This window comes from Pteropus alecto, unplaced genomic scaffold (assembly GCF_000325575.1).
Source record: "Pteropus alecto unplaced genomic scaffold, ASM32557v1 scaffold131, whole genome shotgun sequence".
Lineage (NCBI taxonomy): Eukaryota > Metazoa > Chordata > Mammalia > Chiroptera > Pteropodidae > Pteropus > Pteropus alecto.
Genome location: NW_006434709.1, coordinates 21,613,142 through 21,626,139, shown reverse-complemented (window position 1 = coordinate 21,626,139; position 12,998 = coordinate 21,613,142). Strand labels below are relative to the sequence as shown.

Below are 12,998 nucleotides of genomic sequence, written 5' to 3'. Positions count from 1 at the left end.
GCAGGAATGTAAATTCTAGTGTATAATGCCGATTTCAAGTTAATTACTACTTGCATTTCTAAACGAGACTACAATTATAAATCCACAATAGCATGGTTTTATCATTTCCCTGCAACTTTGACTACAAATTATAGACAGGGACTGTGTGCCCACTCTGCACCACGTAACCCTGTACGGTCTGCCCTATAGCTGTAAGATCCTCCTAAATGGATGCTTTTATCGTTCAGAGCTAACATCTGCTAAATCACACCATTGTTTCTTCAGCAGATGGCTTGTCAGGAAGCCAGATAATAAAGATGTGTTTACACTGTATATACAGCCAGACTAATGGTCTGATACCGATAGGGCCTGTTTGCTATGTCGATACTAATTAGCCAAGCAGAGCCAATGAAAGCTTTCCAAAAGACTGCATGTTAATACATTAGATTCATTAAGCTTCATTAGGAAGGCAGAAACAAACATTTTAGGATATGGAATAAGTGCATTTTTATAATGTTGTTCTTAATTATTGCACAGGCAAAATGTTTTGACCGCTTTACAAAAAGTGATTTTAAAAAAGCAGGCTAATCCTTATAGAGTTTTCTATATTAGCTATGCTTCCTAGGAAAAATTCAATGTTCAAATCAAATATTCTATCCATACATTTTTCACTATAAAAAAATTTTTTTTTAAATCTTCTCTAGGAATAAGAGGAAGAGAGGAAGGCTAAAAAGGGAATTTCAAAATAAAACCCAATGAGAAAATCAAGAAACAAGCAAATAGTAAGAATATATTATCAAGTGTATTTTTATTAGGCTCAGTATTATCTAAGCAATGAGAAAATTAGAATATGCTCATCAGCTATATAATCATCTAGGCTTTCCCTGCAAACTTCCAAATAAAAACTCGTTAAAGTATACATTTTATTAATGTCATTAAAAATTAAGACAAAGACTACTGCAAAATTCGCATTCCTAAATAAAGGTTATGTTTATAGGTTTTATGTTCAGCCTCCAGACATTCTTAAGCAAAAACAAAGCCATTAGTGCAGGCATATAAGCAAATTGTGCCATAAGTCATGATCTTCAAACTCAATCCAAACAGCAATGCTAATAAAAACTAGCTGCAGAAATGCAAAAAGCACTGAGCTGTGCAAATGTAAATGACAAGCTTGCCAATCCATTAAAACTAATGGCCTACACTGTCCATGCAGCTCTGGTTGGATTCACATGCAAATTTGTATGCAAAGTGTTCAAGCACTTTGCAGGACATGATATACCATCAATATCAATTCACACGTTATTCCGATGGCAAGATACTTGAATCACGTAGGTCCTTTATATGCCCAGGCTTACCTTGGAGTTTGCCATGTTTTCCCAATACTTTTACAAGGCCTACGTACTTGTTGGTGTCAAGGACAGCAGATGAGTCTAAACGGTCACTAAAAATTAAAGCAATATTTATAGTATGTTAAAAGTCAATTAACTGAAAAAAGAATTGCAATATACATTTTATCACTTTTCAAAAAAAAATCACACTGTCTGAATTGTTAACAACATTGCCCCTACATTTAAGTTATGGTTTGTTTTTTGAAGCCACATACAAATTTGCATATAATTATACTCAAAGTGACAAGAAGTAAAACCCTAACACTACATAAAAATTGTACCACTCCATCTGCAAATGATACAAATGAAGGAACAAATGAAAGAACTCTCACTTCATGGCACGTCAGATGATTCTAACTTCGTCATGGACACTGAAATACCCAAGACATATTTTCATTTGCTAAATCAAAATTGGGAAACCAAAGATACCTGAGAAATGGAGAGAATTTTGCTTACACTACAGTATCGCAAGAGGACTATTCAACAAGCCTTAAAAATACCATCACCACTGTTATGATGTAATATGGGAAAAAAACCTTGGCTTTAAGGAATAGAATGTCTTATATTTAAAGACTCTGCTGCAAACAAGCCATAACTAATCAGTCTCATATTATGAAATTTAAAAACAATGACAAAAAAATTTTTAATCATATTATATGAGAGTAATGTTCAATCTACATGATCCACCAGGACTGTATATCAGCATTAATGCTGAAGATCTGTTTCAGTGCCAGGGTACTCACAATTCCTGTTTCAGGTTCAATGCATCTTCTGCATTATCATGTCGACAGCACAAATTTATTAAAGCTGCATAGCCACCAACAGCCATGTCTGGTTCATATTTTGCTTTCAATTCGAGAGCTTTTTTCATGTTCTAAAGAACAGAAGTGAAAAAGAAGAAATAAATATAAAAGAAAACATAAAATTTCTAGATTTAATGTTTGAAATGTAGAAAAAGAATACTTTAAAAATAGATTTATGTTATTAGTTTCACCTTGCTTCTTGATATTTTTATTCACCTTTCACAAAGCAGGCGAGATATTTATGTAGGGTTTAAAAGATTTGTTATTTGTACTGCAAAACAGGCCACTATGCCAAATTTGATGTTTCAGCTTTGATACTGTATTATAAAAAAGACTTCCAGGTTAAATATGTATCAGGTCAACCCCTACTCATGTCCAATTTCCATACACAGAAATATATATCATTGCAAAGTTCCTCACAGTCTAGTTAAATATCCATGTGAAGAAATATTTTAGAATTTAACAGTACTATGTTATAATCTTAAAGACAGTTATATTTTTCCCCTAAAATCACAGGCATAAGACCAAATCATATTGAACTAGAAACTGAAAAAGTCTAGTGATATGCCACAAATTGCAGACACACACTAAAATAAACACAAAGTACAGCTGGACGCCTGCTGAAAAAAGGCAAGAGACCCTTTATCTCAGAGAAAGAGCTTTTTTTCCAGCAGGAAAATGGAATTTCAATCCTTGCATTAACAACCTCGTAATATTTGACTTGCAAATGACTACTGCATGTATCAGTTGCTTGACAATCTAGATATAAGAGACCGGAGCCATGGCTTGAAAGGACATTTGGCATGTATGATAAACCTATCACGGCTGTTACTATCATTCACTTTGCAGATTATCGTAAACAAACTACAGCAACTCGAAAACATGCCATTCAAGGTGTAGCTAAAATTAGTTAACCTTTCATTTAATTGCATTCTTCACAGGCATGACATATAATAATCAATTGTAAAAATCATAAATATTGTATTTGGCCTTGCTTATACTTATCTATAAAGAATTTTTTACCCTAATAGAATATTTAAAATATTTAAACATTACCTCTTCTGAACAAAGCGTTAATATAAGCTGCTTTAGGACATCTCCTATAGGTTGATTTTCAGCTTTTAGTTTTTCAAGAGTAGACTCCAAATCAGATGATGTAAGCTGTGTAGTCCACAGAAATGCAAAGAAAAAAAGAAATTCACTACAAAAAGAAAATGTACCACTTGTCACTCTGCCTTTTAAACTTACCCTTCCTAAATGTCATAAATGCTATCAAGAATATTAATCTGGGTATCTGTGGATGGACTCTAGGGGTTCACCGAAGCTCATGTGATTATATGTATGCAAATTTCTTAGATATGTTGATTATTCTGAGAGGGGAATAGCTTTTACCAACTTTTTAGTGGTATACCAATGGCAAAATGTTTAGGAACCACTAGTTATATACAGTATAGAATTCTCATTAAATGTGGTTATTATAGAATGTAGAATCTACTCAAAAACCTACTTACTTTTCGAGAGTCTGTCTTCTCTCTTTCAACCAATATACTAACATCCTAAAATTGAGATTTAAATTAGAATTAAAAAACACATAGAAAAATGTTAGCAAATGTCAAAAGCAAACTGAAACTCTCCTCACTTTACTGCTATTTTTCCATCTTTCCAAAATTTTCCAGAAATTCTTTTCATATTTTATTATCCATTTTAATAAATATTTTAAATGCATTCTTCAATATATAAACAGTATTTACCAACAATCAATGAAAAAGCCTTGTTTTAACTGTTGTCATTTAAATAAACTTTTTTTTGCCTAAGCATATTTAAATAAAATTTTAACATGCTTTTTAGATATAAAGTAAGCATTTAAAAAGTTGATTAGTATTTCTCACACACCTTAATCAATTCAGGAACATGGTAGCTATCCAGTAGATTACGAATGCCTCTGTAGATATTTTCAGGAATTTTTACATTCTGTGCAAAAAGAAGGGAGGAAAAAAAAACAGAAACAAAAACAAAAACCCCTGAGTTTGAGACAACCAAACTGAAATTTGTCTAACAGAAATTATCTCAGACATAATTTAAGTCTCCAACTCATGTATGTCATTGAGAAGTGGTCTGGTTGTACTTAAAAGCAGCAATTTCAAATCTAATAGATACATGTCAGGCAGGACAGGCATTATATAGCAAAAAATGAAATGGTACCATCTCCTTCAGCTGATGGAAGTATTGTCTCAAACGCTCCTCCTTGGCCTGTACCTCTGAGTCACTCATGCTGTCAATCAAGTTATAAAGAAAATAGCCAACAGCTTCTGCGGAAAAAAACAAGAGAAAGCATTCCACTAAAATTACTGAGACTGTCATGTTATCAAGATTAATTTATAAGAAATCATTTTGGTGTGAGATGTCACCCTGATGAGAGGCTCTGAAATGGCAACAATGATCACTGAGGCATAGAGATTATGTGGTTTGGGAGCACATATCTAACTGGTGAGTGAAAGGAATATTAATTATTTTCAGACCGAGTGACAGCTTTTCAGTACTGAATCTTACTTCAATCTATTTTTTTCCACCGCTCTATGACAGAAGTGGTTCTGCCCAAGGCCTTACCCCTTTCCTGTCCAATTCACAGTAGTGAGAATAAATAAATGCCTTGTACTCATTTCTATACTAATTTTTTTGTGGGCAATAAAATTAGAAAGGATTGTTAAATGTTGAGTATAGAAAGTTAAGTAATTTTAATAAGTAGATACAGTAATCCTGTGGAGAGCTGCCTATTAGCCAATGAAAAACCAAGATTAACAAAGATGTTTCGTAACAACAGTAATTTTCCTATGCGTTCAAGCATAAAATATACAGGGCCATGTGTTAATACCTAGGATAGAAAATGTGAACTTTCAAGAAGGGTACCTTCCTACAGAAAACATTTGGTTATAAATCTTTATACTGATAACCACAACATTTTGAGGTCTATGAGGTGTTTGGTTTTCTCATAATTATTTTTTTTAAATACAGGGATGGGAGGCTTTTTCTTTTCAGATATTGAGGAAATGATTCTTATAGTACCGATGAAAGTAGGCTTAAAAATCAGTAATCTTTAGTGTTTATGTGGTTTTAATGTTTCGCAAGTGTAGTTAGTTATCTTTAAACATATAAAATAGTAAAAAAGTCTTATAAATTTTTCCCACTTAAATATAATTTATTACATTATTTGACAAAAAGACTTTCATTTTTCATATAATAAGACCTAGAATATATGATTTTCATATTTCACTTTCAAAAATAAAACATTTACTGTTGTAATCTTCCCAGCCCATCATTACACAGAAGAATGGACTTGTGGATAAGTTACAATCATCAAAATTGAAACGCTACCCGTTGGTCCTGGAGGCTCCTGGCAATAACGTCCATCCTTGTACAACAGTTCTGTTATCTGGTAAGACAGAAAATTCGCGCATTGCAGCAAGAGAAGCAAACAAGAATAAATACAATCTGAAATTGAATTCTTGAAATAATAAAGCCTCTCCCGAGTCAGGTATTATTCTTTATCACAGGAATTCAACACCACCCCCACCTGCCAAGGAGGTTGTTTCGTTTTTAAATAATAGGTTTGTCTTTTAAAAACAAAAACAAAACAAACCCATGTTGAAGGAAAACTGCAATATTTTATAAAATGTCACTAACAAAGCCTCTAAACTGATTTGTTTGTATATTGTTTTAAATGAATTATCATACATGGGAATTGCTTATAGAAACTGTCAACCAATATTATTTTTCATATTGTATTTGGTCTTGTTAAAATTGGACCGGTTTCTTTGTTTTAAATGAAGTATTACAGAAATAATTAAATATCCTATACCACTAAATAACTTTTTTTTTTTTTTTAGTTTTTTATCAACCTCTTCATAGTCATTTTAATGGCATCAAAAGGGGTCAAAAGTTATAATGTATTTATTCTCCTGGATCCTTATCAACTGAATACACAACACTTACCTTTCAACATTAATTCTGCTGGCAAGATTTTTCTTAAAAAAGATCCAAATATGTATTTTATAATGAAAATTATTACGAAAGCTAGAGCACTGACTTGTAACTTCTGAACACAGTATTTGACTATATATCCTTGGGCAGAAGATAATAAAAATGGAATCACAATTATTTTCCAAAATGATGTCAGTTAAGAATTATGAACTACTTTATATAAGTCTAACACTGAATTTATCTGCTCTTAAAGTAACACCTGGCACATATTATAAGTGTTAACTACTCAAACTACAGTTATTTCTACTACTATTTATTTGCTAACATGAAAAATTAAGCAAAATTAACCACATTCCACTTCACTCCACCATGAACACTGTGTTGCAGTTAGCGGCAATTCAAAGGATAGTTAAGGTAGAAACTGTTCAAAATCAAAGCAAAACAATCTTCACCTACAAACTGTTTTTTAACCAACAAAGATACGTGTAGAAGACAAATTCTATCAGAAGTTGTAGCCATACATTAAATATAAGACAACCACATTTAACACCAAATTTGGAACAAAGATACATTCAATAAATAAACCAATAAAAACTCTAGTCAAAAAATTACTTCCAAGTATAACTATCCCAACCATAAGCTATAACTGACTATATAGTTTGAAAGACTATAATATTAATAACAAAATTGAATGAAACTTAGATTTTAAAAAATATTTAATTGGGAATTCTAATCAATAATGTGCATTCTGATTTTATTATGCTACAAATATTTCTTGCAATTCAAAATGAGGATAATTGTATTTACTGCATAAAAGCAGTTAACTTCTTAAAAATATAGCAGTTAAAAATTGGTCTGTTTAACATTTATATATACACTTACACAAATGTATATATATGTATACGTTTTAAAAATTATTAAATCTGTATGGCCAAATGTCACTTCAAGATTCTAAACTCATTAACTTATAACAATACATTATAAATGTATAGAGCTATTATAACTTTTGCTCTTAATAGTTTTTTATACATCCCCTTATGATTTGCACAATTAGTACTTACCTTGCTCCAAAGATTTACATTCATTGACCTGCAGAGGGCAGCAAAGGATTAAAAATAATTTAAAAATCATTTTAAGTTAAAACACACTAGCAATTATTATATGCAATGCATACAGATCAAAGCCTTAAAATAAATACTAAATGTTTCCAAAATCAAGTTGAATTTTCAGGAGAAGGTAATTTAATTTAGAAAAGTTGACTCTCACTTTTGACCCCTTCAAAACTAAGGTTAGTTTGAGCAAGAATCATTAGAAACCATCCCTAAATCTTGAGGTCCAAGCTTGATGGAGCACAATATTTGTATGGTCTCAAAGTGTCTGCCTATGACTGCTTATTACTTGTAGTGGTAAAGACAGTAACCATATAATGGAGAAGTCAAACAACATCTCTATTGGATATCAAAGTTAATATCACTAATGAGATGCTGATGGACATTGTGTGATTTTAGATTTCATTCCCTGAGGACAGAATATCACTCCTTTGGAACTTCAGCCAGGATGTATAATCTGAAGCTAATCACGGAAAACCACCATGAGGAATATCCTATAAAATAAGTAGCCTATATTCTCCAAAATGTTAATGTCATAAAAGACAAAGGCTGTTCCGGACAAGAGTGAATTAAAGAGAAAAGACAATTAATTCATCCCTGAACTGGATTCTGTACAAGAAGAAAGAAAATACGATAAAAGAAAATAATTGATAAAACTGAAACATAAACTATATTAGAAAAATTATTCCATCAATGTTAAAATTTCCTGAACTTGCTAACTGTGCTGTGGTTACGAAACATCATATCCTTGTTCTGTGTAATTACATACTGATATATTTAAGGGAAAAGGGTCATGATATATGTAACCTCAACCCAAACAGTACTGAAAACTTTTATATATCTGTATGTGTATATATGTATATAGATTCACAGACTGATGGAATAAATGATAAAGTGGCAAAATGCTAAAAGTTAATAAATGGAGATACAAGAGTTCTCTGTACTATTCTTATAACTATGCAAATTTGAAATTATTTCAAAGAAAGCAAAAAATACCCCAGCTCACCCAAATTTTGCCTATTTAAATGAGAAATCATTTACAAAACAGGATAATCAATGAACATTGGTTTTATACTACTTTTAAGCTTTGTAAACTTAATGTCTATAAGTTTCTTTGAGAAATCGGTTAACAGAAAAAATGATAAACTGACCTAAAAATCCTAACTCTAGGCTGTAGTGGGAAACGATCCCTCAACTATCACAAGAGAGTTTTCATCTATTTATTACATAAATTACAACTATTTATTACATACAGAGCAGCCTGCTGTGACTACCTGGCATTGCCACATGCAAAAAAAAAAAAAAAAGTTTTTCTTTTTTACAAATAAGTGAAAAAAGAGATCTCAAGACATGAGGATAAATGCAGAATAAAGAGTACAATATGGTAAAAATTTATATTGTTAAAAAATTAGGTATCTTTTTTTGGTTAGGTAGGGACAGCTTTCATTCCAAGGACGCTTAACCTAGATGCCTATCACATCTAAGGAATGGGGATGGGGGATGGGAGTAGGAAAATCAGAGTTTACAGAGATGGGGTCAATGCCTAAAAATGTACAATATTATGTAGCAACGCTTGCAGTGGTTTGTCACATTTGCTGTATCATGTACCCCTCCCCACCTTTGGGAATCTGATGAAATCTCAATTACTATAAATTTTGTTAAGTGTGAGAATACAGTGGTTCTGTTCTTTTACTTAAAATTCTGAGATGTATATTAAAGTATTTATAGACAGACGACAGATCTGTAATTTAAACAGTCCAGGGGAAAAAAGGAGGGTAGGGATGGGAAAGAAAGAGATGAAACAAGATTGCCAAAATTTTAACTGTTGAAATTGAGTGATGGGGAGTTTTACTTTTGTGAATATTTGAAAACTCTATAATAAAAAATAAACATACACCATCTCTGGTCCAAATTCTGCATCTCTATTCCAACTTTCAATAATAAGCTAGTTTTCTTTTTAAAGAAAAGCTCTTTTAGTCATGTCTTTGATCAAAATACTAATTTACTATAGAATAAAAAATATTGCTAAGATGTTAAATTGCCCTCAGACCTGGTATGAAGTACCGTGAGAAGGCATGGAGATAAACTTTCAAAATTGTACATATATTTAAAACAACTGAAAATAACTTAAAGCACTACCTTGAAATGGGAAGCTTCATGATAAATGGTGTGGGTTCCAAAAAAAAAAAAAAAAAAAAAAAACAAACCTATGAAGAATCTTTTAAAGCTACAGTTTGTAAAAAATAGTTAACATTTCTTTACTACATATTCACTCCCTAATGCACTGCAATCTGGTTTCGGGCCCCAAACCTCCACTGTACTCTTGCTAAAATACTACTAATCTCAACTCAAAATTCACCCAGCACTTTTCAGTCCCCTTTGACTATGTTTTGAGATTTATGTTGTTATTGATCATTATCTTGTTTTTTGTTAATTTAAAATGATCAGTTTTTTTCACTGTGATTAGAAGTCCAAATGCATTTTTTTCATTTTATTTATTTATTATTATATATATATATTTTTAGGCGAGGCAACCCTTGGTTGACCTCACAGATTGGAAGGACCTTGTCACCTTACAATCCCTTATTTTTATTTTTTTAACATCTGGCATTTAATGTGGTGACTTTCAATAAGACTAGTGTCAGAAAGTTGATTGCATTTCAATGTATGAATAGCAGCACCACTTCAGCGGTACAGACTCTCAACTAGCCAAGTCCAGACTATTGTCACTGGGTCAGAAAACCCCTCGTTAGATCACAGAACTCTTTTCTGTGCACAACAAAGAATTAGATGCCTTCACGGAAATTCTGAAACATTTTTCTTCATGATATGATATATTCCTGGCCAAGTTTTGAACTAGCTTCAGTGACATTTTGTCTCTCAGAAGTGACTCAATATTTCTGATGGTGGAATTATCAATAATACATAAAACGTATAATCTCCTCTTTCTCATTTGAATTTTGTTTGGCTAGTGCTATTAGGAAGAAAGTCTTATTCATAATAAACATCTTCTCGCCCCAGATTTGACATAAGACTTTACTAACTTTATCAGTCAGATCTAAATGCCCTTTAAAATATACTCTTAAAAACAGCCTTATTTTTTTTTAAAGTTTAAAAGTAAAAATTCCCTAAGAATCTTAAAGACTCTCCCCCTAAGCAGTATTGAATTTTAATTTCAACAGGTAATTTTGCCTCTATGTGTTAATAAACAATTTATAAATTGAAAAAAATTTTAGGAAAGCATCACACTTGATTGGTAATCAATGACCACTTCTTGAGTTTATCAACTTACAGAAATACCAACTTGCCATTCGAATACTACTCTAAAAAGATGAAGAAAATAGTGTTTGTTGGTTTTTCAAAAAAATTTCAAGGTAGCAAAAAACAATTAATCTGGGCTAAAACAGGTTACAGAACACATGCTAAGAACTACTGCCTCATAGACCCTAGATCTACCACTAGGACGCAGATCATACTAAAGGTTAACGAGCATCCCAAAAATTGCATTCCAATACTGAAATGCATATCTAAGTTTCTCTTAGGATCAGCTAAAGTGACTACGCAATCTCATTTAATGTTCTGTAACTTCTGACATTTTTGATAACTATGAATAATTATTTTTGGTAAGGAGTAATTTTAAGTCAATCTCTTATGTGCTAATCTTTATAGGAGTTGCAAGTAGTTAATTTCGACCTACTGAGAATGCCAATCAGTATTCAGTCTTCTCTTTCCCACTCAGCCGATTCCAAAGATGCTAGAGTACAACAGGATCTTGAGAAGCACATGATAGGTGACTGTTTCAATAGTTGTACTGCATATACTGACAAAGGGATTTTAAAAATACATCTATCTGATTCAGTATTGAAAGACTAGAAGGCTATATTAATACAAAGATAATAGATTATAATGATATGACATTTTGAATTTTTAGTTTTTGGAGTGGGAGGGGAAAAAAAAATCACCTTTAGTCACAAATGCTTCAATTATGTACATATTTTTATGAAAATACCATATTACCACAAGCTGAAACTTTTCTGTATCTACAATAAGAAAAATTCATCAACATAATGTAGTTTTAGAATATACAGACTTAAAACACTTTCCTGGAAAGGACTAGTTAAAACTGATTTTTACTGGACAGAGTACCAGAGGGGAGACCTTGACAGAGAGCGAGCTCTGGAGATCTGCAGTGAGCTGTCCTCAGTCTTTAACTGACTACTGAAAAGCACATGTGAGTGAGCTAATAATCTGAAGGTGAGGACACTACCTGAGTCCTTTTCGAAGGCTCTGAAAAAGACAATTTCCAGAACTCACATAGGGCTTAGAATAGTTCATATTCCCAATAATCTTCAAATACATAGGGGTTAACAGGTAGAGTACTCAGAAGGATACTGCCTCAATAGTGGAGTTACACTAATTTAGTGGGAATAATCCTAGACTAAAGCTGCTCCAAGTCCTGGCTAACAAAGCATAAAAGCAAGCATAAAACTGTTCCAAGTAACTTAACTCAAGGCTGTCTCTGAACAAAGCTCAAAAATATTTAAAGGAATACAAAAAAATTTCATATCCACCAGCATAAAATCCACATCTGCCATCCAAGCAGAAATTACAAAGAAGCAGAAATGTATGATGCATGAGGAGGAAAAATCAATAAACAGACCCAGAAATGACACAAATGACAGAATTAGTAGACAAGGACATCGAAACATCATTAACATCTCCATACAGTCAAGAAAGAATAAAAAAGCACGAACATGTTAAGTAGACATGGAAGATATTTTAAAAACCCAAAGTGAATTTCTAGAAATAAAAATAAAATGTCTGAAATTAAAATAGATTCTAAATGTATCCCTGTCTCAGCCAAGCCTCCACACTGCACAAGTCACTCTACTTTCTTCAGAATAAAGGACAAATTCCTGTACGTTATTTAAAATATTTCACAATCTTCAATTTCAACAATAAATACTTTTAAATTAAAAGATTTGCCTAAAATCAGAGGCAGAAAATAAGGTCCAAGTAATTAATTCAACAGCACTGATCATGTGGCAGGTATTAAGAAATTGCTGAAGAAAGCACCATAAACCAAACAAACATGGAGCTTATGTTCTAATAATCAAAATAGCTGCCACAAAATCTTTGTCACAAAATAACAACAAATAGATATGCATGTTCTTATTTAGAACTGTTTATTTTTCTATATTACGGTAATTTCATTACCTAATTTTCAGCCACAATAAATCAGAAATAGCAAATTATTTAAGTGTGTATAGGTTACTTAAGGTAAATATACTGAAAGTTGTCAAGAGTGACAGTATAAAATCTGACAGCAATAATGGTAACACAAAATTAAAAAGCAAAAATAGAGAAAACACAGCAACCAGACACACTTACTAGAGGGGCAAGCAGCTTTGCATACTTTAATCACTGAGCCAATAAAAGCTCAATGACTGACTTGGATACGTATCAGAATACACAATTTGTTTTTATCCACCATACTAGATCAACTTTAGAATCTAAATACTTTGTTTAAAGAAGTCTAGGGTTTGTGAAATGTAACTGACATTCGAACTAACTAAAAAATATGAAAAACTTTTCCCAACCTTTTCTCAGGAATAACTATATGAAAATGTTACTATATTTTACTTCATAATGCATTATGGATTCTTTTTTTAAAATCTGGCTCTACCAGCATGTTTGTCCACTCTAATATGTATTCAGTATTTTTTCTTTCCTTTATCTTT

The 12,998-nt window shown here is 32.0% G+C and overlaps 1 protein-coding gene across 2 annotated transcripts in view; it reads right to left on the bottom strand.

Moving 5' to 3' along the window:
- LRPPRC (leucine rich pentatricopeptide repeat containing) overlaps positions 1–12,998 on the bottom strand; it is a 92,251-nt gene that overhangs the window by 52,500 nt on the left and 26,753 nt on the right. For both annotated transcript variants that reach the window (XM_006909635.3, XM_025045076.1), the window contains exons 15-22: positions 7,210–7,237; positions 5,543–5,600; positions 4,373–4,479; positions 4,064–4,141; positions 3,682–3,726; positions 3,227–3,331; positions 2,111–2,241; positions 1,335–1,420 (exon numbers count right to left, since the gene is read on the bottom strand). In XM_006909635.3, coding sequence (XP_006909697.1) covers positions 1,335–1,420; positions 2,111–2,241; positions 3,227–3,331; positions 3,682–3,726; positions 4,064–4,141; positions 4,373–4,479; positions 5,543–5,600; positions 7,210–7,237 — 638 coding nt within the window. The remainder of the gene's footprint in view (positions 1–1,334; positions 1,421–2,110; positions 2,242–3,226; positions 3,332–3,681; positions 3,727–4,063; positions 4,142–4,372; positions 4,480–5,542; positions 5,601–7,209; positions 7,238–12,998) is intronic.